This window comes from Pagrus major, chromosome 13 (genome assembly GCF_040436345.1).
Source record: "Pagrus major chromosome 13, Pma_NU_1.0".
NCBI classification, from domain to species: domain Eukaryota; kingdom Metazoa; phylum Chordata; class Actinopteri; order Spariformes; family Sparidae; genus Pagrus; species Pagrus major.
The window spans coordinates 22,428,178-22,456,081 of record NC_133227.1 but is presented as its reverse complement, the minus strand read 5'-3'; the positions used below and the strand labels follow the sequence as shown (position 1 = coordinate 22,456,081).

The following is a 27,904-nucleotide window of genomic DNA, read 5'->3' as shown; positions in this document are numbered from 1 at the left end:
CATCAAACTTGTTTCCAGGCTCAGCAGGCAGAGAAAAAGAATTGACAAACCCACTGCTGTTTGGTGCTGGGCGGGTAGCATGCAATGTGCAGAGGTGTGAAATTGGACAGGGTTTAAACCTCTTTTCTCACGGCTGCAAGCAGAACTCGCCACAAATAATGCAGCTACCTGTTTATATTGAATTACAGGGCCTCAAGACAGCTTGAGCTTTATATATAAAATCATTCGTCGGGTCTTCAGTCGAATGTGTGTCAGTTTGACCTGGGCAGCCGAGGGGGCCTGTAGGAATATCAAAATAAGTGCTATAATCACTCTCCATTTAACAGCCCTCAAACATATGCCATGCTTTAAACTGAGCATGAATAGTTGTATAAATCTTTCAGTAGGCACTCATCTACAGTGAGTTCATCATCCAGGGACCCACACTCCCTCCAAGGCCATTCATTTTTCATGGAGCCCCGCTGGTGATGGAGCATGTCCACAAGTAGGACTGGGAAATTACTGTGAGAATCTGAGACGCTTTGTGGAGCGAATGCAGAAAAGCACAGAGGCCTTTATGTGAATCTAAATCTTCCTCTTTGTTTTTATCTGTTATAAATATACACCTCCATAAATACTCATGCTGCAGTGTAATCTATTTTGACTGAGACTGCTACGTCTCCAAGTCTAACCACAGAGTCCCTTATGTTTTTATAGCTTTGAATAGTGCCCCGAAACCCAAAATTTCTCAAAAAGCTCACTGCTGAAGGTTTGTGACTCCGCTACAAAATTAGTTTTAAAACACACAGAACTTTTGAGATCAGAAATGTTTGAATATTTAATTTAAATTCTAGTATAAATTTCAGTGTTTTAAGCAGCTGTGACCCTTCAGTAGAGATAACTTTGACGACAGATGGGGCACTGCGGTCTAATAAATCCCCCAAAACCCAGATTTACATAAAATACCCACATCATTACTAATAAAGACAAATATCTGGAAGTTAAAGTTGTTACAGAAAGTTTTTTTCAGAACAAAACATTTCGTATTATATAAATCTATAACAAATGTCACATTTATCAAACTTAAGTGAGAAAAAAACTTTTGGACAGTGATTTGTTGTAACAAAGTTCATTCAGTGAATCTAATTTCAATGCTTTTCTTATGATTTTGGAGATGACTTAAAGTCGGACAGAAGAGAGACAGAGTACAAAATGAGAAAACAAACATGACACAGGGAACAGTCCTGATCAGCACAGTGTTGCCGTTAGATTTATGCACAAAAACACTTGGTTAGCATTGGAGAAAGATCACGGTTAGAGTTCAAACGAGAGAGGTCTTTCTTGGGTCTTGGGTTATCCTCTATACACGACCCTTAAAGCCCCTCTCCAGTGTGTTTTGATATTTTTATGATATTTCATATTTCTCTGAGTCCTTTCCTGACAATGTTGATGATATGAACTTAATGTTGAGCTCAAAGCCACTAATTCAAAGCTGCTGCTAATATGAAATAATGTCATATGACTATAGTATAGTAGCTATTGCTAATCCATGCTAATGTTGTTGATCTTGCTAGAATGGCAGTCTGGTTGCGATGGTAACAAGTACGTATGACTATTAACAACGCCCCCATTCTCTGTTTGAGAATGTCGACCATTAGACAGGAAGACAAACTGAACGGAGCTGGGCTTTAAACAGTGAAGATATGTCAATATTGTGTTCAGAACTTGCTTCTTTAACCTCCAAGTGGCCAAAAATCAGTTATTGCAGCTTTAACCAAGTGTTGTGGTTGCCTAAGCTTAACAATCATCTATGTCATTTTTCCCTGTCCTTTTACTGTGCTGTCAAGGCTATGTGTGTTTTAAAAATATTGATACAGGACATAAAAATATGTTTGTTGAGTTGTTCAGTAACAATCTTCTTGGCGGACCTGATCATCTGGTGGTGGTCAGTGTCTTGTTCTACGCTGGGATGTGCTGTGGAAGCAGACCGAGATCAGCTGACACCAACAGAATCAAAAAACATCAACATCAGGAGGGCTGACTGTCCTCGGCGTCAGAAGTGCATCTCGATACCCGCTGCTCAAGCTAAACTCCACGATTGATCGACTGATCGATGAAATGTGTTGCAGATATTCAGTGTCCCCAGAGGATGAATTCTGCTGATTATCCACCCGGCAGGTGATCAAACTGGAAACAGCCTTGTGTTAAAACAATGCAAGGGACTGCGTTTGTGTGGGTGTTCCTTCAAGTACCAGTAAGATGAAGCGATACGGTCCTGGAGGTCCAGTTTGAGTAACGCAGTAAACATTGTATACGTCACATAATGGATTTCAATAGTATAACAAAAGGATTTGACTGCTTTTCACAACAGCAACCACTGTTTCATCCTCTCAACGGTCTGTCTTCTAGTTTCCTTTTTGAATACGGAATACAGACTACCACCACTTCCAGTTATTATTATCGGCTGCAGTCTTTGCGGTGTGTTCAAGTGCAGCTTTTTAGCCGACGTCAGATGACGCAACAGTCTGCATTCGTCATTGCTAATTCCTTGATGTCGTTTTGCTGTGTCTGAGCCCTTCGACTCACTTCTTTTTGACCGTAAAAACACTACACAGTCAAACCTGCTTAGAGTTAATACGTAGTATGGATTTGGGACACAGTCTATAGGATGCAGATTACCAAAAAGCCTTGGTACAGCAGTAGTCATAACAACACAAAATGGATTTTTTTTTTGGTATGAGAAAGTGGCACCAATATTTTCACAGCCCTTTAAAACCTGAGTAGGCCAAGGTGTGGCCTCAATGTAGAAACGTCTCCTCGCTGCGTTCTCCTTCACCCACACTTCTATATTTGGAGTCTGTGTCACACAGCCTGCAGTAATCTTGCAGTCAGGGAGGAACTGAGCTCCATTCGGTGGTGGTTTAAATTAGAGGTTTTCAAACTTATTTAAAGTGACTTTTTTTTGTGAAACATTTAATCTCTTTGCCAAAAGTAAAAGTGTGTGTAATATATTATTCAAGAGTAGCTTCAATGTGAAAACAAGTGCTAAAGACTTTAAGCCTCTTATTCTGAACATTTCCTCCGTCCTGAATTTCATGATTTACTAAATCTACGAAGATTATCCAGGTGGCAGCGGATCTAGAAGGACAAAGTCAGCTGTCGGGCCAGTGGATTTGGGTTACATGGACGATATTTCTTTATTCCAATTAAAGATTTCGGGTCAGCTGTTTACATGGGATAAAATTAATAGGGTCTGGTGTTTACATGCAACAATGCATTTAATCAGAACAGCTGTTTGACTTGTGTCAAAAGTGATGTTTCCTCATGTATTCCTCTTCTGTGTCGGATATTTTATCTCTTTTGGGGCATGTTTGATCAGCTCCCTGTCCTGAAGATGGGGTTTTTGGGTTTGGGCCTGTTGATTCTGATTGAGGTGTTTATATGGAGCATTTTTAATCTGTTTGGGCTTTTAAACTGATTAAAATGGGAATATTAGTCTCCATGTAAACGCAGCTGTGAGTCAGAAAAGAGATGATGAAGCTTTAAACATCACGGCTGACTTTGAGTCTCAAAAGTGTTTTTGAATGGAGTTCAGTATTATGTAAGACTTGACCCTTTAGGCTGGAATAAAACTTGAAATGAATGAATCAAATCAACAGAATAAATCGTATCAAACTGATGTAAATTAGTTCACAGTCAGGCCCCTATAGAACCTACTTTAATCACCCGGCAGATACAGCTTTCAAGGATGTTAATGAACATAATGACAGGGTTTCATTGTGCTTTTCAGCAGTATATGTGTGAGAAATATGCATCAATGTTCACCAAGTATATATTCCTTAATGCCTCTGAAAATATATGTCTCTATAGGGCGGAGGTGTAGGTGTGAGGTCTAAAAATAGGCCTATATACCAACTTTTTAATGAACCTAACACATACCTCCTACAGTTAATCTGGTCCAAATGAATGCAAGGCAGCTTGAGTTCATTTACACCCTCATAATGAGGCTTAAAGACGTGATTTTGTTTTCATCAGCATCATTTACCAAGAAATCAAAGTTTGTTCTGAAAGGAAGTGGCGAACATCACAGTGGTCTTTAAGTGTTTTTAAGAAATCATCACTTTTTTGAATGGAGTTCAATAAAGGCTGAGATTTTGTGAAATGAATGAATCAAATTAACAGTATTGTTAATATCAAACTGATGTAAATTAGCTCAGAGTCAGGCCCCTATAGAACCTACTTTAATCGCCTGGCAGATACAGCTTTCAAGGATGTTAATGAACATTGTGATGGACTGCTTTAATCAAAATGTCAAGCAATCTTCAGCAGTATATCTGTGATAAATATGCATCCATGCTCACAAAGTACATATTCCATAATACCAATGAAGCTACATGGTAGAGATGTAGGCGTGATGTCTAAAAAGAGGCCTTTATACCAACTGTTCTCATCTCTCATTCTGGAAAAAATGCTAATTATTAACCTAACGCAAACCTCCTACAGTTACTTTTTCACCAAAATGAATGCATGGCAGCTCATAATGAGGTTTTAACACATGATGTTGGTTCATCATCACCATCATTTACCAAGAAATCAAAGTTTGGTCTGAAAAGAAGTGTCGAACATCACAGTGGTCTTTAAGTGTTTTTAAGAAATCTGGACTTTTTTGAATGGAGTTCAGTAAAGGCTGACATATTGTGAAGGGCTGACTGCTTTCGTTTGACATGAAACTTGAAATAAATGAACATAATTAACAGAATAAATCATATCAAACTGATGTAAATCAGTTCAGAGTCAGACCCCTATAGAGCCTACTTTAATCACCTGGCAGATCCAGCTTTCAAGGATGTTAATGAACATTTGTCATGGACTGGTTTAATCAAACATTTCAAGCAATTTATTTTCAGCAGTATATCTGTGATACATATGCATCTGAACGCATACCTCTTACATGTCTCCACAGAGTAGAGATGTAGGCGTGATGTCTAAAAATAGGCCTTTATACCAACTTTTCTTGGCTCACATTCTGGAATAAATGCTGATAATTAACCTTACACATACCACCTACAGCCAGTTTCACCCAAATGAATGCATGGCAGCTTGAGTTTATTTACACCCCTCATAATGAGGCCTAAACACTCCAAATCATGTAGGTTTGCAGCATTTGAGAGACCACACCCCTCAGGGACACCAGTTGTTACCGGTCTAAAATTAAAACTCATTACCTCAGTGTGTATCCACGGTTTCATTTAGCCTAATGTGCATGTATTGTCAAAGCCAATAATGATTAGAGGGGAACCTAAGCACTCTGGTGTGGATGAATCATAGACTACATTTGAATTGGGAAAAAAAAAGAAAAAAAGAGCAGCCCTGCCAGCTGACTGGTATACGGGACCTTTAATGCAGCTGCAGCTCTTCATTCAGATGCTGAGTGGAGCAGCGAGACGACCGGAGGAGGGACGCTTTTCCAGGAAAACCTCAGCACATCTCTAGACTAATCGCATTTTTTAAAACCCCACTTTGAAGCATACTGAGGGATTTTCTCGTTATTTATAGTATTTCGCGCCGTCCTGGACGCACACTGAGCGGATTGCGGCAATCAAAGCGTCCTGAGTGATCGGAGCTCAGCAGCAGCAGCAGCAGCAGCATCATATTGTATGAAATGCGTCACCGTGATCCTCTATTCCCATTTACAATTATCGGCTCTGCACTCACGGACTGTTCCCAGCACTGACTGTTTCATCAGGTAAGGATTCTCCTTTATTTCAACACATTGGCATGAGATTTTGAGCAGATGCGGACATCATCATCCTCTGATCATTCATGTCCTAAAACGCTGCTGGTGCGGGAAGGAATGGCTTCATGTTGGAGGCCTCCACATTACAATAGATGATGTATTATCCCGACTTCTACCCCATTTTACATTCACAGCAGCGTCCGTTCTCCAGGCGGAAAATCGCCGCGCTCTCTTATCAGTGTGATTTACTGTCAATTAATGCACATTTTCCGTGTTAATTGTTCGAGATTTGGTGATATTTAAGGCATCCGGGAGCGGTTAATGAGTTTCTGGTTTGGAGCTCATGTGTCTTCTTTTCGGTGCAGGTAACCACATGCGCGGGCCGGTGTCACCGCGCTGAGCCCGGTGAGCACGAAGGGTACTGGGGTCAGAGACACGACATGGACCGGATGACAGCCAGAACCTCCGAGGCCGCGGGGCTGTCGGTGCCTCTGCGCCGCTGCCACGGGCTCCTCCAGGCCAACAACGGCACCTGCGCGGAGCAGCTCAGCATCTTCCCCCCGTTCTCCTCCACCCTCGCGCTCCTCGTCCTGGTGGCCGTGCTCGTGGGGATCGTCCTCGTTTCCCTGGCAACCTTCCACTTCCACAAGAGGAAGCTCCGGAACAGGAAGATCCAGCGCGCGCAGGAGGAATACGAGCGCGACAGTCGCAGCCCGGCGCGCGGCGGCGGCGGCGGCGGCGGAGAGCCCGTGAGGCCGTGCGTCATCGTCCGGCCGGTGAGATGTGAGGAGACCAAGCTGTCCTGCCAGAGCGCAGAGAGCGTGGACGTCACCGAGGCGGCGGAGGACACCCAGGCGGTTCCTCTTGACTGTTAACTTAGTGCAACTTCAGGGAATGAGACTGTGGAATAAACAGGAAAAGCAATAAGGCACAAAGAACTCCCACATCGATCTCTGCTGCTTGTAGATGACTTAGAATTAGTAGGAAAAAATGCAGAATACTGAGCAGAATAGTCGGCCTAGAGGTAACACTAGTACTCCAGTGGCACATAGGATAGCTATGCGGCCGCACACCTTCCTAATACACTAGTATTTAGCCAACCGGTAATTCCTTATGGAACTGTATAAAGTATTTGCCTGCTTTGACTTTTGGACCTCTTCCTCTTCCCCAGCCTAAAACGTTGTTTAAACCTCAAAGATGTTTAAACTTTAAACCCTCCTCGGGATGTGACACACGGTTGTGTTAAATTATTAAGAGTTGGTGACACAACACAGACCATAATGGCTCGCTGATCTTCCTTGGCATGTCCTCTGACACACTACCAGTATGTAGTTAGACTATAATGGATGTTGTGGTGCTGTTAGGCAGTGCAAAGCTGCATATAGGCTGTAGAAATGGCTTATTTGTATGCGTAGTCTTTTTTCCTTGAATTAAGTGACTTAGCATATTTGCATAAAGTACTGTCCTCCAATGTCTGCTAGACATCTGTAGGTAGCTCTAGTTAGCCTGACAGGATGCAAGACTTTTTTGCTGTAGTTATGCACATACGATTGTTTTCTTTAATGTGTCAGATAGTAAGTTTTAGCGCTAATACAGTATTTTCCTTTTTGAGTATTTATAGCTAATGTATTCTCTGACATGTAATAAACTGAGAATCCTTCCAGCAGAGGGTTTCAGCTCAAGCCAGTCTTCTTTTGATTCTCCATATTGTATCATAGTGGGCCTAATAGAAATTATTGTGTCATTTATCATATGAATTCACTGTAAATGTATGCCATTATGAGAGCTGGAATGTTTTACAGTAACATCATCTTTCTGGAGTTCATATAACCTGCCTTATCAAAGGAAAATATGTAATATTCGAAGTTTATAAATAAATACTTTATGTTAATCCTTTGAATGTGTCGGTTACCTTAAACATAGTCTTTTGAATGCTACTACTCAAGGAAATGTGCAGCCACACAGTGACAATTTGAACCATTCAGCTGATGTTATACAGTATAGATGACATTTGATGCTATGCAAATGTTTAGATGGATTTTCATTTCGTCAGCCGTTCCACTAAAGAAGTACAAATGACCTTCCTAAGAGGGATCCATTGAATTTGCAGTCTCTCCTGCATCAGGACCATTTAGCTACTAGAGAACCATGTCATGCTTCAACAATTTCTAAGCTATATGGGAGCATGTGAACAGCATGTACTGCCTGTAGAATACACAATCAGAACCACAGCTTAGAGAACAAAACCTACCGTATAGACCCTATCAATCTTTCAGTGTGATTTATTGACATGAAGGTTATCCATAGAAGTACCATTCTTAATCTCAACGTATCCCTGTAATGGCGCCACAGGCTGTCATATTGGAGGTCAGTGGAAGTGAATCAGCATCAGTCAGTGTGTTGGCCAGGTACCAGGACACCATGTTCCTAATTGTCCCCGGCAAGAAAAGGCCTGGGAATATGAAGCAGTCTTTGGCAAGGCTCCAGCCCTGGGAGATGCACTGACAGACTGCCCGTCTATCTTATCTCATTGGCATAAGTGCAACAGAATGGAACCATTCATCTTCGCAGGGAAATTGGAAGTGAGCCAGTGAAAGATGACTAATGCATTCTATATTCAAACATATGTTTTTTTCACCAGAACAATTTATAGATTTTGGATCGAGAACGTCAAACATGTTTTCAGCATACAGAAAATAACAAATAAAGGGATAGAATGGAAAAGACATGAGTGTCTTGTAAATGATGTAATTCTAAGCAACTGAGAGCAGGTACAGTCCTCACCAGATGTAATTAAAGTCCCTCTGCCTTCCAGCCATCCTGTGGAAATGCTCCCTCTTTCCATTTGACCAGGCTGTGAGACACTTTTTCCATCTGCTAAGGGTGGAGTTGAGTTTTATTTACTGGGGGAGGTGGAATATCTCTTTCTGGTGAAGCAGGATGAGGGATGAATCTCTCTGGCTGTCAGTGGCAAAGAATGGATGTGAGTGACTAGGGATGGATGGAGGTGGAGGGGGAATAGATGGATATTGGCATTTAGAGATGGATGAAAGGGTGGAGGTCAGTGGCTAGGGTTGGAAGGAGGTCAGTGGATAGAAATAAATGGGGGTCAATGACTAGAAATGGATGAAAGTCAGCAGCAGTAAGTCGCTAGGGATGAACTGAGGTTAATAGCTAGGTGTGGACTAAGATCAGGGGGGCTAGGAATGAATGGTCAGTGGAGCCAAGGATGGTCAGTGTGGTATCAAAGAAAGTCGGTGAGCGGACAAATGAATGGAGGCCAAGGCGTAGGGCTGCTAGGTATGGATGAATTTTAGTGGCTAGGAATCAATGGAGGTTAATGAGTAGAAATGGGTGGAAGTCAGCAGCAGTAACTTGCTTGGGTTGGACCAAGATAAGTGGCTAGGAATGGATAAGTTTATGGCAAGAGTTCAATCAATGGAGTTCAGTGGTTAAAAATGGATTGAAGTCAGTGGCAGTAAGTTGCTAGGGATGGATGGAGCTAAGTGGCCAGAAATTGATGTAGAAATGGTTGGTCAGTGGCGGTGGGTCGTAGGAATGGATGAAGGTCAAAGTCAATGGTGCATGGCTGAGAAGAAATAGAGGTCAGTGGTCAGGAGAGGAGTCAGAGGTAGGATTGGTGACAGTAGTCAGTAGAGGTCAAAGGCTAAGAATGGATGAAAGTCAGTGACTAAGAATGGATGAAGGTCAATGGCTAGAAAAGGATGAAGGTCAGTGAATAGAAATGGAGGGAGGTTAGCACCTAGGAAAAAATGGTCAGTGACTAGGAATGGAGGAAGGTCTTTGGCTAAGAGTTGATGGAGGTCAATGGCTAGGAATGGATGAAGGTCAGTGGCTAGAAATTGATAGAAATTGATAAAGTCAGTGGCGCTAGGTCACTAGGACTAGATGAAGGTCAGAATTAATGGTGCATGGCCGAGAATAGATGGAGGTCAGTGGTTAGTAAAAGATGGATGGATGTCAATGGTAGTCAGTTACCAGTGATCGAAGGAGGTCCGTGGCTAGGGACATATAAAGGCCATTGAGGAATCAATGGAGGAGTTGAATAGTAGCCAATAAAGGTCGGTGGCTAAGAATGGATGAAGGTCAATTGTTGAGAGTGAGTGAAGATCGATAGCCAGAAGTGGATGGTCAGTGGATAGAAAGGGAAGGAGGTCAGGGGCTAGGGACTGATGAAGGTCTATGGGTAGAAATGGTTGAAGTTCAGTGACTAGGAATGGATGGAGGTCATGGTTATCAAAATGATGGAGGTCAGAAATAAGTGTTTGGGTGTGGTAGTAGTGGCGGATAGAGGTCAATGGTTATTAATAATGGAGATCATGGGTTTAGAATGCATGAGATGATGGTGATCATTGGTCGCAACTGCTGTTATTTATTGTCACACATAGAGAGCTACATTAGAAAGAGGGAGACAGAGACTTGGGATTTAAGTTTGCTCTGGGAATAGCCTAGTTATTGTGTATAGCCTAATTTAGAATTAATGAGGCCAGTTTTCCGGGTTTTGTTGTCTCTGGAGGTCTGCTCCTCACTGCTGCAGATAGACTTTTTCAAGGGATATCGGTTGGCCAGTGAGTGGATTCGGTCCTCTGAGGCTGTTTATTAAAGCAATATTATCGCTGTGTGAAATATGTGTGTTGCCTCAGGCAACTGGTCTACAATTAGTACAATTCGTGGACATTTAAGCAGGACCATATAATCTGAAAGGAAGAGCTGTGGTTGGATTTGGTGAGCATTTGTGCTCACAAGAGGTAAAAGAAACGTGGTTTGTTAAAATTCTTATTTATCGACCCTTCTCGCCTCTCCCCTCGTGCCACCCTCAGGAGCAATTTACATTTTTAGCTTCACTTGAATTTAATCTGTTGAACACATTTTGTAGTCACTGTTTTTTACTCCCAAGTGAGCATGGCAGAGCTCAACTCAGATTGTTCTTACAAGGCCTGGCAAGTAAACTACTGGGTGCACTAATTAGTGGGTTTCCGGTTGCACTCAATACAAAATTAACACCCTGCCAGCAGCCTGCCAGCCTGCCTGCTGTGCAGCATCAGACTCCAAAGGGGCAAACTTTAACAAAAACAACATGAAGCAACATGGGTGAAGGCAAAATACTAAAATGGTAAACACTTGACGGTTCACTTGAGCATATATTGGAGAAATTCACCGTCCATGATAAACAGCATGAATCCAATGGAAAGAAAATATTTCATAAAGTGAATGGATGAATCAGGCCTGCATTCACATCTTTCTCATATTGATGAGACCTTGCCCTCGACTTTACAGCTCACTCTTATTATTCCACTGAGCTGCATTAGTAGATTGCTTCTGCGCTCTATATCTCAACTCAGCATGATGACAAGTGACAGTTCACTGTCAGGAAGAGAGGACACCACTGCTCCGATTCTCACCCCTGCTGTCAGGGTTCGAGGTGGATGATTTGTCACCACCAGTGTCTGTTTATAGGCGTCATTACTGCAGGTTCAAGCTGTGGCTGTGAGGGTACAGTGCCAGGAACTCAGACAAGTACCTCCTCTGCTTTGTAAGCCAAAGAAGGCATAACAAATCAGCCTTGTTCAAAGCCTGAATCATTTTTCTGAGGTGAGAACTTCACTTCTGAACTTCTTGAATGTGATCCTTTGTTGAGCCGTCTGAAACATTCACAGTCGTTCTGCTCTCAGTGTCTCACTATATTGCCTGGCGATTTCAGTCTGCATGTCGGTCAGTCCACCACTGTGATCCACACCATTCATGGTGCTTAGAGGATGACTCCTAATGACTTTGGTGGTCTTTGCTGCCAGACGCAAATAACCGACCTTCATCTTTCCAGTTGTTTCTTGCACAAAGTTGAGATTTTGGCTCCAAGATGTAAGGAAAGCTCATGGGGTTACAAAAAAATATATAATACATCATTTGCGGAACATGATTGTGCTTAGTCAATTTCATGGCAATCTGCCAGTTAAGATTCTGATATTTCTTTTTCACTAGAGGAATCATTAACCTTACGTTGGTGCCAGAGGGAATGTCGCAGGGGTCCCGATATCATACTTTTGGGACCATGACAGAGCTAGTTTAATTACAATCTGATTTAAATGTTAATATAAAAGGATCAACTTTGCATGAATTAAATCTTTGGCCACCAGAGTGCAGTGCCAAGGTGAACTTGTGGGTAAACAGTTGTTTTTTTACACATCAAGCGGATCTGAAGCAACATTATCATTCATTCAGAGTCATGTTTGCGATTATCCAAGTTCAATGTTCACTCTACTTGTAAGGATAAGTTCACACAAAAAGGAAAATTCCGTGATTAGTTACTCGCTCCCATTCTGATGAAAAGTCAGGTGAAGTTTCGTGGTCCACAAAACATTTCCGGAGCGTCACAGCAAAACAACATTCTCCTAAAAAAATCTGTATAAAGTATAAAGCCAGCCGTAATCTAAGTCTCCAGAAGCCCTGAGATCCCGAGTTGATTTTAAAATATGTTATTAACACCCTCGATGGGTGGTCAAGATCGTGCACCCACTTGAGATGGAGTGCATGATAACACTTTTAGAAGAACAGAGAAGCTACAGTGAAGATTAAAGCTCAAAAAGGGGTGTATCTAATGTCTTTTTCAAATCAATTCAGGATCTCAGGGCTTCCAGAGAGTTGAAGTTTTAAAAGAAATCCTCCCCTACCTCAGTCATTTTGCTGTGAAGCTCTAAATATGTTTTGTGGACTTCCAAACTTCACCCAACTGCTGTGAAAAGATAATGACTGAAAATTAATTCTTCTTAATTTTTTGGTCTCCACCAACTCCTGAGTGAAATATCTTTGTAGCTGCTAAATGCTCCACTATGTTCACCATGTAGCTGCTAATGCTGGCTGCAGTTTGGTGCTGGGCAGGTAGTGTACAGTAGCTCATTTCTGTTGGATGTAAGATGGTTCCTGTTGATACCCACCACTGAAAGCTCCTGAAGTGGAGAGGGGCTTTAATATGAGATAACTGATGGATGGGGCTGCAGCCTGCATGGCACTCCTGTAGATTTATTGCTGCATACCTTCACGTCCTGTATAGTAATCCATTTGTGGGACACTGCATCTTCTTTCTGACAGCTGAATTAGGGTTCTGTGCGATTGCTCACTGTAGTGTGCAGCACAAAGGCTCGCAACATCAAATCCTGTGCTGAGGACAGTGACATTTTTCCTAATAAGAATGTTATGTAATGTTATGTAACGGGCACTGTGTCGCAGAGGTGACTTCAGACTCAGGTACTCCCAGATCTTTCAGAAATGGTTCAGTCTAGTCATAACAATCATTAAGCCTGGCAGATCTAGACAAGATGCCATTCAGTGACAAATTACATTTTTGCTTCAGCTCTATAACTAAAAAAAGCAAGAGATTCTCAGATAAAAGTCCCACTACATTCTGTATTTTTACTGTGAACAATCCACAATATTCATCTCAGATTTTGAGCAGTATGAAATCCTTGTAAGTGAGTGCTTCTCCTTTGCCACGATGATCCATCCATCCACCTGTCAGGAAAGATGTGGCATATCAAGATGCAGACATCCATATTTCTGTGCCTAGTAAATGTTTTTCCAAAAGTGTTCCTTTACTGTGACCAGTCCAATGCTTATCATGTCATTTAATCAGCATCTTGATATGCCACACCTGCCCATGCTCACTTTCAAGGATTTAACAAACTGGTGCTCAACATTCAAAAGAAATAATTTCTTTGTGTGCATAAATATAAGTCATAAGTAGTCCTGTTTATATTTTTGTTGAGTGTAATAATAAATAGTCTTTTCTTGGTTTTTACTACATTACTAAGACACTAAGCTGCATATTTTACCTTTGTTTATCCTGTAGCAAGTGAAAACTGTTTAACATGCATTTGTTGAGTTTAAAGTGAATCCTCTGAAGATTTTTCACTTAGAGCGTTAGGGACCAATCTTGCCAGAAGTAACAACACTAAAGTCATGGTATTTTCAGATCTTGGCTGTGACAGTGGACTTATCAGCGGACTTATCAGCCTTAAAAATAGAGACCTGAAGGAAGTGTTAATGAAAGGCAAAGCTTGATCCCACTTGTCAAACACACAAGAAGAGTTTTAGACCATGACTGTGTCACAAATGTTTTTTTCACAACTCTTTGTAATACTTTTTGAACTGGTTAAATAAATTGATCATTAATATTGTTTGACAGGCACCAATGCCTTGTCTTTTCTCTTTATAAAGTACGGTAAGTCGGATATTTCTTTGATAGGGAAAAAGTGACTACCGACTACTAACCTGTGACTTGGGACTCATAAGTTCAGAAGCCGAAGTAGGAGCAGAGTTGTGATGGATTTTCCAGGAAGATAAATGAATTTATTGTTTTTCTAATTAATAACAGTCACATATTAGAAAAATAATCCATATTAATTCACTTCTCACACAAGTTTTCAATATGTATAATAATATCTCATACTGAAACAAAACAACATATTTTTTGAAGCATGGACAGTAGAAAATTAACAGACCAAACACAGCCTCTTTAAAAAGAAATTAACATTTAAATAGAAGTGTCCACTTTACATTTTCCCTCCTCCCTCTTTCTTCTGTTTGGGTTTCTTCTTCTTCTTCTTGGCTGCCTTGTTCTCAGACTGTGTCTTGCTCTTCTTGGCTGGGCTGGGCTGAGAAGCAGTCGCGCCATCGGCCTGTCGTTTCTGTTTTGTCTTCTTGTCATGTTTCTTTTTGGCTTGTCCTTTGTCTGCTCCCTGTTTGTCTGTGAAGGTCGGCTTTTCTCCTGCTGGCTCTAAATTAGGCTTCATGCGCTTTTTACGCTTTTTGGTTTCCGGTAGAAAACCTTTCTTCTTCTTGGAAACTTGCTGTTGCTCAGCGCTCTTGTCAGGCTTTGTCTTTTCAACTTTGGGTTTCCTGCGAATGCCAGAATGAAAACAAATAATAGGTCAACAAAATGGCTTCAATACAATGCTGCATGTTTACAAGGGTTTAAAATAAACCCGGTTATTATCTGTGTAACCCGATTCCTCCCTGTTTTGTTATGTGCATGCAAACACTGCATGAGAGTCTCCTCCAGAGCTTGTAACTCCAGAGACGCTGACATATTAACTCACATGACTCCAAAGTGTTTCATCACGGCCCAGTAGGTGTCTTCTAGCTTGCCGGTCTTCTTGAAAGTGATCACGCTGGTAAGGGACTGCAGGATTTTCTTAAGGGGCTCCAGGTCCACAGACAGCTTCTACACAGCACAGACAAGAGAAGCACAGACTTTAGTCTGGACTGAAACCACATCAACCAGTAACCTCTCATGATTTAATCGTCACAGTCAACAGTCCACCTACCTGCTGGTTAACGTGCTTGACAAGGAACTGACAGAGCTCCAGGGTTTTCAACACCTTCTCCTTCACCACCTTGCTCTCTGTTTCGTCGACCTGCTGAAGACTCTGAGAGGAGAAGATGCCGTGGTTAGACTGATGTCCGCGTTGTTTTTATCATCAACTATGTACTGTAGAAGTGATGACTACTTATATCTGCATACAACTATATTATAGTGGGTTAAAGACCATTTATTATATGTTTATACAGTAAATGTTAAACAGGTGGAGGTAATGTAAGGTGTTGATGAATGAAGAAGTCATTTCGGTTATCTTAAAAGGAGCACTATGTAGTTTTAGAGAAGACATTCAAACTCAAAATTGTAATATTTACAATATTAATGAGGAAATAATACAAACTTTGAAATATAATCTTTTCCCATAACTGAATAAACAAGCTGTTCTCAGAGGAAAATAAGGTCCTCAGAACACTGTTTGAAGCTAGAAAGGTGGCAGGGTCCGCCACATATAAACAAAGTAAAACAGTATGAAGTTGTGTTGTCCTTTAAAGGTCAGTTTGTTTATTTAGTTTGTTTATGCATAAAACACTTTCTCCTCTGATTAAAATGTCTTCCCAAAAACTACATAGTGCACCTTTAAATTAATATATTTAGGAAACAGTATCCACACATTAGAAGCTGCACAGAGTCAGTTCACTAATCCCCTTCTCCAGTAGCTTAGCCATACCCAGACTGCCATGAGAACAAGGTCATAAAGATGGATGTTTGTGGCGCTGGTTAGCTTTCTTGTCCTCTTTTAAAAACACAAATCTAGTCAAAGCCGATTTCAACTGAGCATATCTCACGAAATTCTGACACTCCAAGGTCTTTAAAGGTCGTTTTGATTTTAATGACGGGACAGTCTGCACCTCCTCTCACGTCAAAGGTTGCAGTGCCCCTTTTGAGTTATGCAACAGATGATTTAACAGTGATTCAGCAATATAAAGTCATTTTCTACCGCAGACATTCTGAAACATTGCCTGGATGAAACTGTTTTTTTAAATATGTTTTAAAAATCTCTAAAAGGAGAGCAGCACTGTCATTACTTCTCGTTAACGACAATTTTCTGGCAACTGCAAAAGTGTTGTTTGGTAGGTCCATTTCTCTGTAGGAGGAAAAAGACGGGGCAACACAGAGGTGAGGTGGTTTGGTGAAGAATTACAGGAGCATGTAATTACTGGTATGCATGTCTTTACCCTCAGCTGTTCTGAAGACACAGAGGACAGTGAGTGCAGCAATGCCTCTAATTATCGTTTATCATGGCAGAATGCAATTTCACAAACCTCCGAGAACAAAATAATTAAAATCTGCACAAGCCTAAAGGATATTTGTGCATGAACGTCTCCAATTATAGTGAAGAACTGACATGTAGTTATAGCCTCATGCTACCTTACACAGAGAAAATTATTTTTAATCTGTTCAGAGGTTTACTGAACTTTAATCAGGAAAGAGAGAGCAGTGGTATTAATATGTGCAGATACCCTGAGTTTGGGTATAGGGAAAGGAAAGGAAAGTATTCAAGATGTTGTTTTGCTGTAAAATTACCTAAACCACTTATTCAATTTCTTGACTTCCTGTGTGTCAATGCAGCTCCAATATATTCAGTAATATTTACACACAATAGTGTTCAGTGTTAATCTGTGATGTGACTGAGATGCAGATCCGTGTCGACCTACCGCTGCCAGCTGACCCGTAACCTTCACACAGAGCTCCGTCCACGGAGCGCCGCTCAGCAGCTGCTGAACATCCCTGCTCTGCATCGCCCGCAACACCAGCACACACGCTTGGCCCTGAACACACAAAACAAGGTCCATCAACAGGAAGTCTGATGTACATAATAGCAGAAAAGGCTGGGATTAAATGATTATCTGGCAGCTGCGATGGAGGGAGGATGTTCTCTGTTGTGTTTGTCAAAAGTATTCAAATAATTACTGATAACTGACAGGTTGTTATGACTCAGCTTCTGTGGTTGTGCAGTTTGGGTGGACGGTTAGAAATGTTTTACCGAGATTTGATTCGGTGGAGCGTGTTAGGACTATATCAAATATATTAATGTTTTGGCCATGTAATGTCATATATTTTCACCATATACCAAAAGCCTCCTTTGTGACTAATGGTGGATAAATCTCCCCACTTACAAGGCAAAGCTGATTCTACACAGCTGTTTGACTTAATGCAAGATGAGGGGCTTAGTTGTGATTCTGGTAGTTTGGTGCATAATACTGACAGAAGAGGGACTCAGTCAGTAGTATGCCTTTTATACAGTTGCCCAAAAATGACCAGTAAGGTTATGTTTTGTCCTATAAACAATACCGTACTGCAGGGGTCCCCAACCTTTGAGACTGAGAGCTATGTCAAGGAAAGAGAGTTTTACATTTAATAGGCTAAGTGTATTAGGAGACAGTCTAGATTTAAAGGTTCCTGCTGTAGAAAAGGGTGATAGATCTTTACCTGTTGGTGCACTCGGACCGCAGATGTGATGTGCTGTATCGCTGCTTCCAACAGGTTCACACACAAAACCTAGAAATAACACACAAGCTCAATGAGATACTGCCAGTAGAGACATAGCTTCTGTCTGCATGATGACCTGAACTAACTTCTGTACCTCGGAGATGTGTCGTTGTACTCACCGGGAATCTGTTGAACAAGTCTGTGAACATCTGTGTGGTCAGAGGGCTCTTCCTCTTGCTCATGAAGGTGCTCAGAGCCTCTCTGAAGACAGCGGAGACTCGATCCACATCCAAGTTGCCCATGAAACTCAACTGCACGTGCACACGGTGAAAGATCAAACAACAGATCAGGGAGCAGTCACAGAGTGAATGTAAGAAAAGCATAGAAGACTAACAAAACAGCAAACATTCACATTAAAGGAACTAGAACCACAAATGTTTGGCAATTTTGCTCAGAAAACAACTTAAATGAAACATCAACTATCAAAAAGCAATACATTTTTGTGCGAAAGACACTCTGGCTGAAAGGGGGCCAAGTTTTCAGGTCTGACCCACTTCCTGACCCAGTAAAAGACAGGGACAGACCTGGAATTTATCTGGTGCAGAGCAGGACAATGTAAATGAAAACAGAAAAGTTTGGTCTGACCTGTGTATCCAATCCAATCCAATCCAACTTTATTTGTTAAGCACTTTAACACAACCAAAGTTGACCAAAGTGCTGTACATGATCCGTTTTCAGTAAATGTTATTTTAAATGTCATTTCTACCATCTGTGGCAGCGTCACCTCACACATCGCCTCATTAGGACATTAACACATTGACTTTCTGGTGTTTTACTCTCTCCTGACTAACTACCAATGATCTTAACAGGTGACAAATGAATCAGTGTGTGTAAACGTACATCATTTGCTTCCGCTTTGTCGTCCTTGGTCTCAGCAGGTGGAGCTCCTCGCAGCACTTTCACCACGTACAGAGAAGCACTGCAAGGACAGTTCAATTATCAGTCATGTTATGAATATTACCCTCTGTTTCCTCTGTTGATATAAATCCTATGAAAGTGAGTTGTACCTGAAGTAGTAGAGGGCGACTGAGGAGTCTGATAGTTTCTGGGTTTTAGTCATCAGTTTGTCCAGCAGGTCATGGAGCTCCCCCTGTCTGTCACCAACAGTCCTGCAGTAAACCTTAGACCTGCACAGCTGGTTCCTGGAGAAATCACACAAACAGGCAACGTAAACATTAATTCCAAGTTTTAATCAATAGATGCCAACACCATTTATAAGTGTAGGCTGTAGTTGAGTCCGACAGCACCAGACCCTGTTGGAAGATTTGTATGATGGGTGCAAATGTCAGATTGTTGGTTGAGGAGAGTTACAGAAAGGGTCTGTTGCAGGGGACATCACAGTGCTGGACCCAATCTGGAATGAGTGTTTCAAACAAAGTACATCTGTTAAAATGCATTACCTGAAGATGTCGGCAGCTCGGCGGAGGAAGTCCTGCTCCTGCTGGTCGCTGTCGGAGCTCATTCCTCTGTCGATGATGGTGAGCAGAGGCTCCACCAAACCCAGCACAAGAGGACTGCCAGCCTGCCGGGCCACGAACACCTCGACCAGGTCCAACACCTACAACAACAAGGGAGTGAGACATCTTTGTGGGCAGTAGAAGGTGTATGTTTTCAACTTTTGATGGAGCTGGGCTTTTCCATGTGTTTATACTCTGAACTAAGCAAACTAGCATATTTTCCACAGTGTTTACGGGTTCAGAGAACAGACTGAGGATAAGGTACCTTGATCTTAAAGTCTCGGACCAGCATCTTCTCTTTCTGTATTTTTGTCTTTTCATCCTTCTTGGCCTGAGTCTTTTTCTTCTGCTCTGAGAACAGCGCTGCCAGGCTCTTATCCAGCTCCATCATGGCTTCATCATCCATGTCTTCATCATCGCTGCCGTCCTCCTCTGTGGCCTGAATAATGGACAGCACAACAGAGGACTTAACCACAATGTGACACTGCGTTTCTGCTGTGGCCTGATCACGGCTGGTGAACTGGGGTCTGACATACATGCTTCTGTTACCTCATGATTAATTAATGATGATTCTAACAGTGTTATAATATAAATAAATAAAAGTGAAGTGCTACAACGCTGCATTCTTTCTAATGGCCAACAGGGGGCGACTTTATATGTATATATATATTTATATATTTCTACCTGTACATAACTGAACAACACATATCCACACTGTAAATAATATAATATAAATATACTTAAATATATATTTATATATTTATAATAGTCCGGACTTCTGAACACTTTTTAACTCACTGTTCTTTGTTGTTCTTGTTCCTTCTAGTTGAATGTTGTTATGTTTGTTTATGTTCATGTCTATGTCTATGTACATTGTGTGCGAAGAAAAACCAAGTCAAATTCCTTGTTTGTGTTTCACATACTTGGCCAATAAAGCTGATTCTGATTCTGATTCTGATTCTCAATTGGTTTCAAATAGAATTCTTAAGGTACGAAAGCTTATGAGAAAATTACCCTTCTTCTCACTTGATTTATTACCTTAGCAAATGGTTTCCTAATGAGTTTATGCTCTCACAAGCAGTGATGCTTATTATTGTACACGCAAACTGCTGAAAACCGGGAAACACACCAGAGCGTTCTGCTGCTGCAAGACCTTCATCAGCTCCAAACGGAAACTTTGGTCCACCTCTCCCTCTTCCATTGCCTCCTCTTCCTCCTCCATTGCGTCATCATCGTCGCCATCTTCATCATCTTCGTCCTCATCGTCCTCATCGTCGTCGTCCTCATCCTCATCGTCTGATCCATCAGACTTTTCCTCCTGGCAGAGAAAAAACACACGTTTGAGGATTTCAGAATCAAAAGTTTCTTCTGAAACAACAAAAGCTCGACTTTAACAGTAAAGACTTATTGTGGAATCAGTAAATAAAAGGCTGAACAAATGGGGTCTGGGTAGAATGTCACACAATGTATAAGAGGATGTTGTTGTTAAGATGACAAAATAAATATGTAAAAGAAGAACTGACCTCCATCTCCTCATCGTCTTCGTCATCTTCCTCATTTGGTTTCTTCTGGGTTTTGTTGTCGTCAGTGACGACCACAGCACTGTCCTCCTCATCCTTCTCTGGGTCCAGGACCTACACAGAGCCCGAAACACCATCATTACAATCACTTACAAAGCTTCCACTGCACCATACATGTCCCAAGTGACTTTGAATACAATTAGAAGTTGTTAGTGCAAGAGATGCATCCATCCTTCCATTTTCTAATGTGATCTGGTTGTGTAGGGGAGAAATGTGAAGTAATTGGATTTGTACTTGGGCCAATTTCTGACTAAAATTATGTTTTAAGATCACAGGTTTATCTTAATCCACTTCACAGTGCTGAAATTGACTTTGCTTTACTGTCGGACAATGAATGACCTTGTAAGTGTTACTTACATCTAAGATGGCGGTGAGGGCTGCTGCAGTAACGTTGGGGCAGACGGAGGAGAAGACCGTTTTGCAGACCTGTCGGATATGTCGGCTCGGCTGGGACAGCAGGGACAACAAGATGTCCACCATCACCTCCACCCACTCAGGCTCCTCCCCCTGCTCTGTGACTGCTTCAAGCAAAAGACAAACACATTCACACACTTTAAGGCAGCATTTAATGTTTTTGGCATAATATCACCGTATAAACTTTTACGGACAGCTGTGTCTGGAAACAAGCTGATAAGGGCGATGAGAGTGAACCGAAACAGTACATTTGGGAGATATAAAATCAAATCAATGAGCTGAAAGATGCTAAAAAAACTCTCTAGATCTGAGGGAAACTGCTCTAATGATAATCTAAAAATACTGATTAGTTCAACTTTAACTATCTCTATTTCTAATTCTATGAAAATGTGCGTAAATTAATAGCTAAAATCAAAATTTGAGCTCCTAGATTCAAGGTTTATCAAGTCCTTATGGAATATTAAGCCATAAAAGGATGATGGAGACAGAATCGTCACCATCGTGTGAGAGGCCTCACCTGTTTTCTTCTTTTTCTTCTTGGCCTTCTTCTCCTGAGCTTTGTCCACACAGCTCTGCAGGTCCTTCATGATGTCCAGCAGCTCTTCAGGGGCCTTCAGGAGAAAATACAGTTGTTGATTATTCATCTTAAGTCCATGGCAATGTTTCATTGGGTCAGCAGATGGTGTTTTTGTAATTTGAGATTAAACTACAGTTTACAGCAACATCAAGGCAGCAATTTTAACATAGAAACAGTGCTACTACTGTATATCACGGCTCTTCAGGTATGCTGTACCTTGAAGAAGTGCATGCCGACCAACAGGAAGAGCTGCTGGAAGGCGGTGTTTTCTGCAGTAGGGCCTTTCTTTGCCTTTTTCTTCAGGTTTGACACCGACTCCAGCATACTGTAGGAATACGTGTGTAAAGGAGTTATCAAAAATGTTACTACCTCATTTAGTGGCACTTCTTAAACAGATACAAGGGTGTAAGTTGTAATAAACTGAATTATTTCTTAAACCTATATTGCTATCTCTGTGAGAGTGGCTGGAGGAGAGTCTGTCGTCCTACCTGTCCCAGGCCTGTTTCTGCTCAGGGCTGAAGGGCTTGCTGCTCTGGGCGTGTTTTGGCTGGCTAAGCAGGACTTGAGCGTACTGGACCAGGTGGTAGATCCACATGGTGCCATCGGCCGTTACACCCAGCGGCCGCTTTTGGTTGGCGGCGGCGTCTTCGGACGAGTCTTCAGTCTGCGGCAGGTGGTGCATGGACAGGAGGAGTCTGGAGAGAGGACAGAAAGACAAATAGTGATGCAACAAGACAACTAAACAGCCTTTTGGACAAAACAGGGTTCCAGACTTGCCTCTGTCTTCTAATGTCATCTTTACACTTGTTTTTAACCAAGGCTAAGAGAAATAACAGTAATCATCGGCTGATATTTAGGAGCCAGCTGGAGCCAGAATAGAAAAGATTTAATCTCTCACCCAAAGAAAGAATTGACGAGCACTCCTCTTGTTCTATCATCCAGTGGGACAGAAAGCTTCTCCATCGTCTCTGGGATGTCGGCTGAAGCCTTCTTGGCACTGAAGAAAGCGTGGAAGAAGACAAACCTGGAAGAGAAACAAACAACACCAGCTGATGGCCGTCTAATCATCAAACACTAAGACTTTGACATTGCTCAACTACGGCAGATCTCACCTGGCTATATCCATGATGACATCCTCCTGCCTCTTCACTTGGTGGTTATCAATGATGGAGGAGAGCCGAGAAACAATCCACTTCCTCAGGCGGAATATGGAGTTCTCCTTCCTGAGAAAAGACAATCAACAGTTACAGTCATCTAGTTTCCATTCCATCATCTTCCTGTTCTGGGTCAGCAGACCAGATAGGACCAGAGTTGAGATTATCAGACAAATCATAGACACTCACTGTTCCTTTCCTTCCTGATTGTCCTTCTGCTTGCGAGTGCTGAAGTCCAGCAGTTTGTCCAGCTCAGGCTGCAGGAACATCTTCTTCAGCCATTCCACGTAGTGCTGCAGAGCTGCGGGCTGAAGGTGCTGCACCACCCTCCACACCGACGGCACCACGGGGTAGCCCTGGTTGGTCAGTGAGGAGAAGCCCACCATCACTGCCAGCTGTTTGTCGGGATCCTGGCAGCCCTGCAAGAAGTCCGACACGTAGGTGTCCATCTCTGGGGCTAGTTTGAAGCGGTCCGGTTTCTGGAAGAGAAAAACGATGGATGAGACCCATTCAAAATGAATACAGACAGATCAGGGATGGGACAATACCCCTATAAACAGACAACTCAAGTACTTATACTACTGATACAGGCCCAATAAGAGACAATTAACGCTCTACTGAGAGCTCGTAATTTTGTTCAATACCCACAGTGTTTCCATAAAACTGGCAGACTTGACCAATCACCACACTTACCTTAAAAAGTTAATTTAGAAATAAAAAACACTGACCTCAGCAATCCAAATTCTCTGCAGATACATTCTAAGACTGCAACTTTTTGATACCACTTTCTAATAAGTAACCCTTTATTAATGAGCTGTCATTACAAATGTTTTAGAAAGCCATTATAAGCCATTTATAGGAGGAACTTTTTGGTTGCCAGGCCGTGAAAAATATATGTGAAGACATTTCATTTGTTTTTGAGCTCATTCATCAGGACGTCATGGCTTCTCCACTGGTCCATTTTGTAAACAAACAAACACAACTGGTTGCATGTTTACCTATGCTAAAGCTGCCTTAGATCATCCCTGTTGAAGAGTGTAACCTGATGTTTACAGACGACTAGACACTGACCTGAGCAGACACCACGTGCTCCCCGTAGTGCATCATCACATCTCCAGACAACACCGTCTTCAGCTGGGCTACAGACAGGAGAGGCAGGGCGCTTCCCAGCAGACGGAAGCTCAGGTAACTGAGACAGTGAGGGGAACATGTTAGCACAATGTAGTCAACTGGAAACAAGACTGGATGAGATATAAAATAGTGTGCTGAATCAAAGGAAAAAGACAGCAGCCGTTGCCATTACGAGTGAAAGAATCAAAATAAAAACCTGAGTTCTGCCGTCGTACATAACTCCAAATAATGATTGCAACAAGGACTATAACAACCATTTGAACTCTGAGCTCTGGGTGTTACAATCAGTGTTTCTCAGCCCCCCTGTTCCCTCTATGAAGGCCTGAGTACTCACTGTGCTGGCCCCGGCTGCTCCTTCAACATGCCGTTGATGATGGCGTTATTCCAGAAAAGCTGGAAGCTGTCCTCCTTGAGAGAAAGCTTCAGGAGGTCCAGGACCACCGCTGGAAGGACACACTCCTTCTTCACTGACTGGGCGGCCATCTTCAATACCTCTGTCAACCTGCCACACAACAGCACATGTCGCTTAGATTTTCAACACTGGAGCTGTTAATTAAGAGATGTAGCAAGAAAACTGGCACATATAGTTTGCATAAGTGTAGGAAGAGCTGAGATCATGTAGATGAATAGAAGCTAATATTAAAAGTTAAGGGTATATTCAAAAAGCTAAAGTAAAAGAATGTGTGTGGGAGAAAGCCTGTGCTGGTGCAGCTTTTTAAGAGCAAAATTCAAGCACTTTTCAAGCACTTTCAAGGTATCTAGACCAAAATTCACCACATCACATCGAGATTGTTACTATAAATGCAATTTATATCATCACTATCTTCAGTTTACCAGCTGATTTAATCAACTTTGATTATATGTTTTGATCATGGCTATTTCATTCTTGCCCATTTCAACGCCAGGAGACAAACATATGTGACCAAAGATTTTTTTCTTTTAAAATATTGAAATTTTTGAATCCAAGCATACTCCCAGCCCACAAACAAGCCAATCCCAGTGTTCTTACTTGGGGATGTTGTCTGCGTTGATGATGGTCGAGGAGCCCAGCAGCTTCTTGAGTTTCTTGGGTTTGAGGGTTTGTGGGAAGCGCTGCAGCGCCACCAGCAGCAGCTGCAGCTGCTCGGGAGTGTTGAAGGCTGATGCCAGGTCAGTTTGCAGGGCACTGAGAAGGACCTCCTCAAACACCTCCTCTGAGATCTGACGGACAAGACATACACATGCATTAGTTTGAGAAAGAAATGGCTGGATGTGTTTTTAATTTTTGCAGAGATAAAAAGTGAAATTCAGGATATAGGGAACAGTTTAAATTAAAACTGTATGTGTATGTATTATTATGACAGATATATGGCCCCTGTAAGATTAAAGGTGTATCTGTGCAGCAGGTGTCACCTCATTGAGGATGTCTGTCATGGTCTTGGTGGGCAGGTCCTTCAGGTGTTGTCTGTGCTGGCTGAGGCTCTGGAGGAGCTGCACACATCCCAACACCACCTGCGGCTCCTGGAGAAACAGACAAGACAGTGCTCAGAGATCACAAGACACAAGACTCCTCTCACACTCACAGCGACCTTCTATTACACTTTATATTACGGTCCTTGTAATAAACATGAATTAATCGGTAATAAGTCCTTCTAAAATGCTTATTAGCATGAATACGAATAATGAAGTGAATAATAGCATCATGTTTATTAACTGATTATAAGTCATTTATAAGCACTTGTAAGAAACTAACTTAATAAGTTTAACTAACTTACCCATTGTGTCATTATTATTAAACCTTTACTATGATCTTTGTTGCTTTATTAAGATACATACTTTATTATGCAGTTATTAGGAGTCAATAATTCACTTTTTAACAGTTAACTAGGCTTGATCCTTTATTAATATTCTTAAGCAGTCAATAAACTGATAACAAGTTTCTTTTAAGCGCTCATAAACGTCTTATAGTCTAACATTAACACGTTAATGATGCTATTATTATATTTTTGAGGATTTCCCTGAACTCACACTGCTGAAGGCTCATATTAGCTTGAGCATAACTTAAAAATACATTTTTACAAAGAATGAGAAATGTCATTTTGTCACCCCACTTCTATATCACCGTCAGACTCCCAATGGAAAGTTTAATTAAACAAGATGAAGCAGAAACAGAGATATTGCCTTTTTTATTCCACACATTCTTCTTCCTTCTCAAAGCCAAGAGCACACATAACATTACCCACAAAGCAATTTAACAGCAGACAGCCCAGAGATGTATTTTTATACTCACTGTAGAGATGCGGCCAGACTGATGAAGGGCGAGGACGCCAAACAAGTTTCCAAACAAAGCACTTCTGACCAGTTTCTGAAAAAACAAGAGAAAACCTCGACATTCGCACAGCTCATTCGTAAAGCTTTCAGAGCTGAGAGAGAAAAACATCACACACACTCACCTTTTTCACCGTCTGCAGATTGTGCTTTTCTTTGATTCTGTTGAGTACACTCTGCAAAGAGACGTCTTCGAAGGCACTTAAGACCTGAAAAACAAAAACTCAAGTCATGCTAAAGCCAACACTCCACTCAGAATCCAGACCTCATCTAAGCGTATAAGTTTCACTGATTAAATCCTTATTATTTAAGTGTCGATCGTCATTCGGGGTGTGTGATAAATCACATGACAATATCTGTGACATGTTCTTAAAGTTGTTAGCCTGAAAGGAAGAGCAGGGCTGGGTATTGTTACAAAAATGTTGATACCGTTAACGATACGATAACAAAAGATGATGTTACATACATGTGGGTGTAACCTAGTCTTTTTCCTGCCTGCCAATCACCAGCACAAAACACGTACATGAGTAACAATTTGACTTCTCAGACATTCATTTACTCTGATTATTTCCAGGGTTACGTGACAAATATCAGACATTTTCAATGTGGTGTCAGACTTTTAGACCCCACTGTATAAATACAAGTCAGCAAGAAATGTAATGATGCTTAGATTGGGTTAAACTGGTGTTGGTAGTCGTCTCCACTCACCTGTCCCAGAGCCAGGCTGAATCCGGGCCTGGCAGCCTCTCGGATGTGAGCCAGTCCATCCACCAGCCTTTTAAAGGTGTATTCCAACTCATCTGCCTGCAGTTCACAGAGAGAAAGACCACGAATTGATGCACAGACACTGCTGCGTACAGTAAAACACATTAGCTTACATTCAATTTAATTGTAATATTTGATGATGTTATTTCAAATTCTTTACATCTAATTCATCTGAAATGCATGTTTGATGCTTTCATGTGTCATTAATTTCCCTTTAATGCTACTTTAAGATTATATTCCAGAGGTAAACACTTCTTAGTTCACAAATGTTACTTTCTAAATCATTTCATCATCTCAATGAGCTGGTATGATTGATTGTTATACATGAAACTAAAACGTGACTCAATGAGCTACAGCAGTAAGTGTCTAGTGTAGTTTTGCTGCTTGTATTTAAGCTAACAAACGACTACAACTACCACAGCTGCTCCTACTACTGTTACTATCCTGACTCCATAAGACAACCATGCTGGGTTTACATACTCTCAGTGACAGACACTGATCTGAGCCTGCCTCACCTTGTTGTTGGTTTTCAGGTACTTAATGAGGTCTTCTATCGCCTTCAACCGGACCTCCTGATCCGGTTTAGCCAAGTCCCAGAAGAAGTCGAGGAAGACGCGGTTCTGTTGCAGGACCCCGGCGGGCCGGACCGGCACGGCTGCTTTCACTGATACCTCCACCATCTCTACAGACATCTCATCACACAGCCACACAACCGCTGTCCATGCTGCTGCGGGAGGAAAAACGTGCCTCGTTGCGCAGCTACTGCTTCCGGGTCAACACTTCCGCTTTGGGTTTTTTTTTCGTCAGACACAAAAAACTTTATTGAACAACACAAATGAACAAAACTGACGGGGAAAGTAAAAAGCTAATGTTAGGCTAGTGGTTGATACATATTGTGTAGTTCATCTATAAACATTAT

General features: G+C 41.7%; 1 protein-coding gene across 2 annotated transcripts; it reads right to left on the bottom strand.

Annotated features, from left to right (window-relative positions):
- Positions 1-14,054: 14,054 nt before the first annotated feature.
- mybbp1a (MYB binding protein (P160) 1a) lies at positions 14,055-27,733 on the bottom strand. Of its 2 annotated transcripts, none has more exons than XM_073479446.1 (27): positions 27,501-27,733; positions 26,929-27,024; positions 26,346-26,429; positions 26,183-26,257; positions 25,306-25,413; positions 24,923-25,113; positions 24,248-24,415; positions 23,854-23,971; positions 22,972-23,261; positions 22,741-22,851; positions 22,527-22,652; positions 22,117-22,323; positions 21,845-21,953; positions 21,569-21,662; positions 20,995-21,155; positions 20,581-20,691; positions 20,187-20,375; positions 19,323-19,496; positions 19,001-19,158; positions 18,608-18,742; positions 18,441-18,519; positions 17,720-17,851; positions 17,541-17,609; positions 16,766-16,879; positions 15,058-15,159; positions 14,830-14,954; positions 14,055-14,629 (listed from the first exon to the last, which is right to left on the bottom strand). In XM_073479446.1, exons 1-27 carry the CDS (start codon positions 27,675-27,677, stop codon positions 14,284-14,286), a joined length of 3,849 nt encoding a protein of 1,282 aa, XP_073335547.1. In that variant the 5' UTR covers positions 27,678-27,733; the 3' UTR covers positions 14,055-14,283. The 2 variants fall into 2 exon arrangements, with proteins under 2 accessions (XP_073335547.1, XP_073335548.1); XM_073479447.1 differs by having other exon boundaries at positions 20,995-21,158; positions 27,501-27,715.
- Positions 27,734-27,904: the final 171 nt, after the last annotated feature.

Excerpts from the sequence above, each read along its gene's own strand:
- mybbp1a (XM_073479447.1), bottom strand. The coding sequence starts at position 27,677 with ATGTCTGTAGAGATGGTGGAGGTATCAGTGAAAGCAGCCGTGCCGGTC. Across the intron at positions 24,416-24,922 it reads AACGCAGACAACATCCCCAA|GTTGACAGAGGTATTGAAGA; the intron begins GTAAGAACACTG and ends GTTGTGTGGCAG. Across the intron at positions 22,852-22,971 it reads AATCAGGAAGGAAAGGAACA|GAAGGAGAACTCCATATTCC; the intron begins GTGAGTGTCTAT and ends GTCTTTTCTCAG.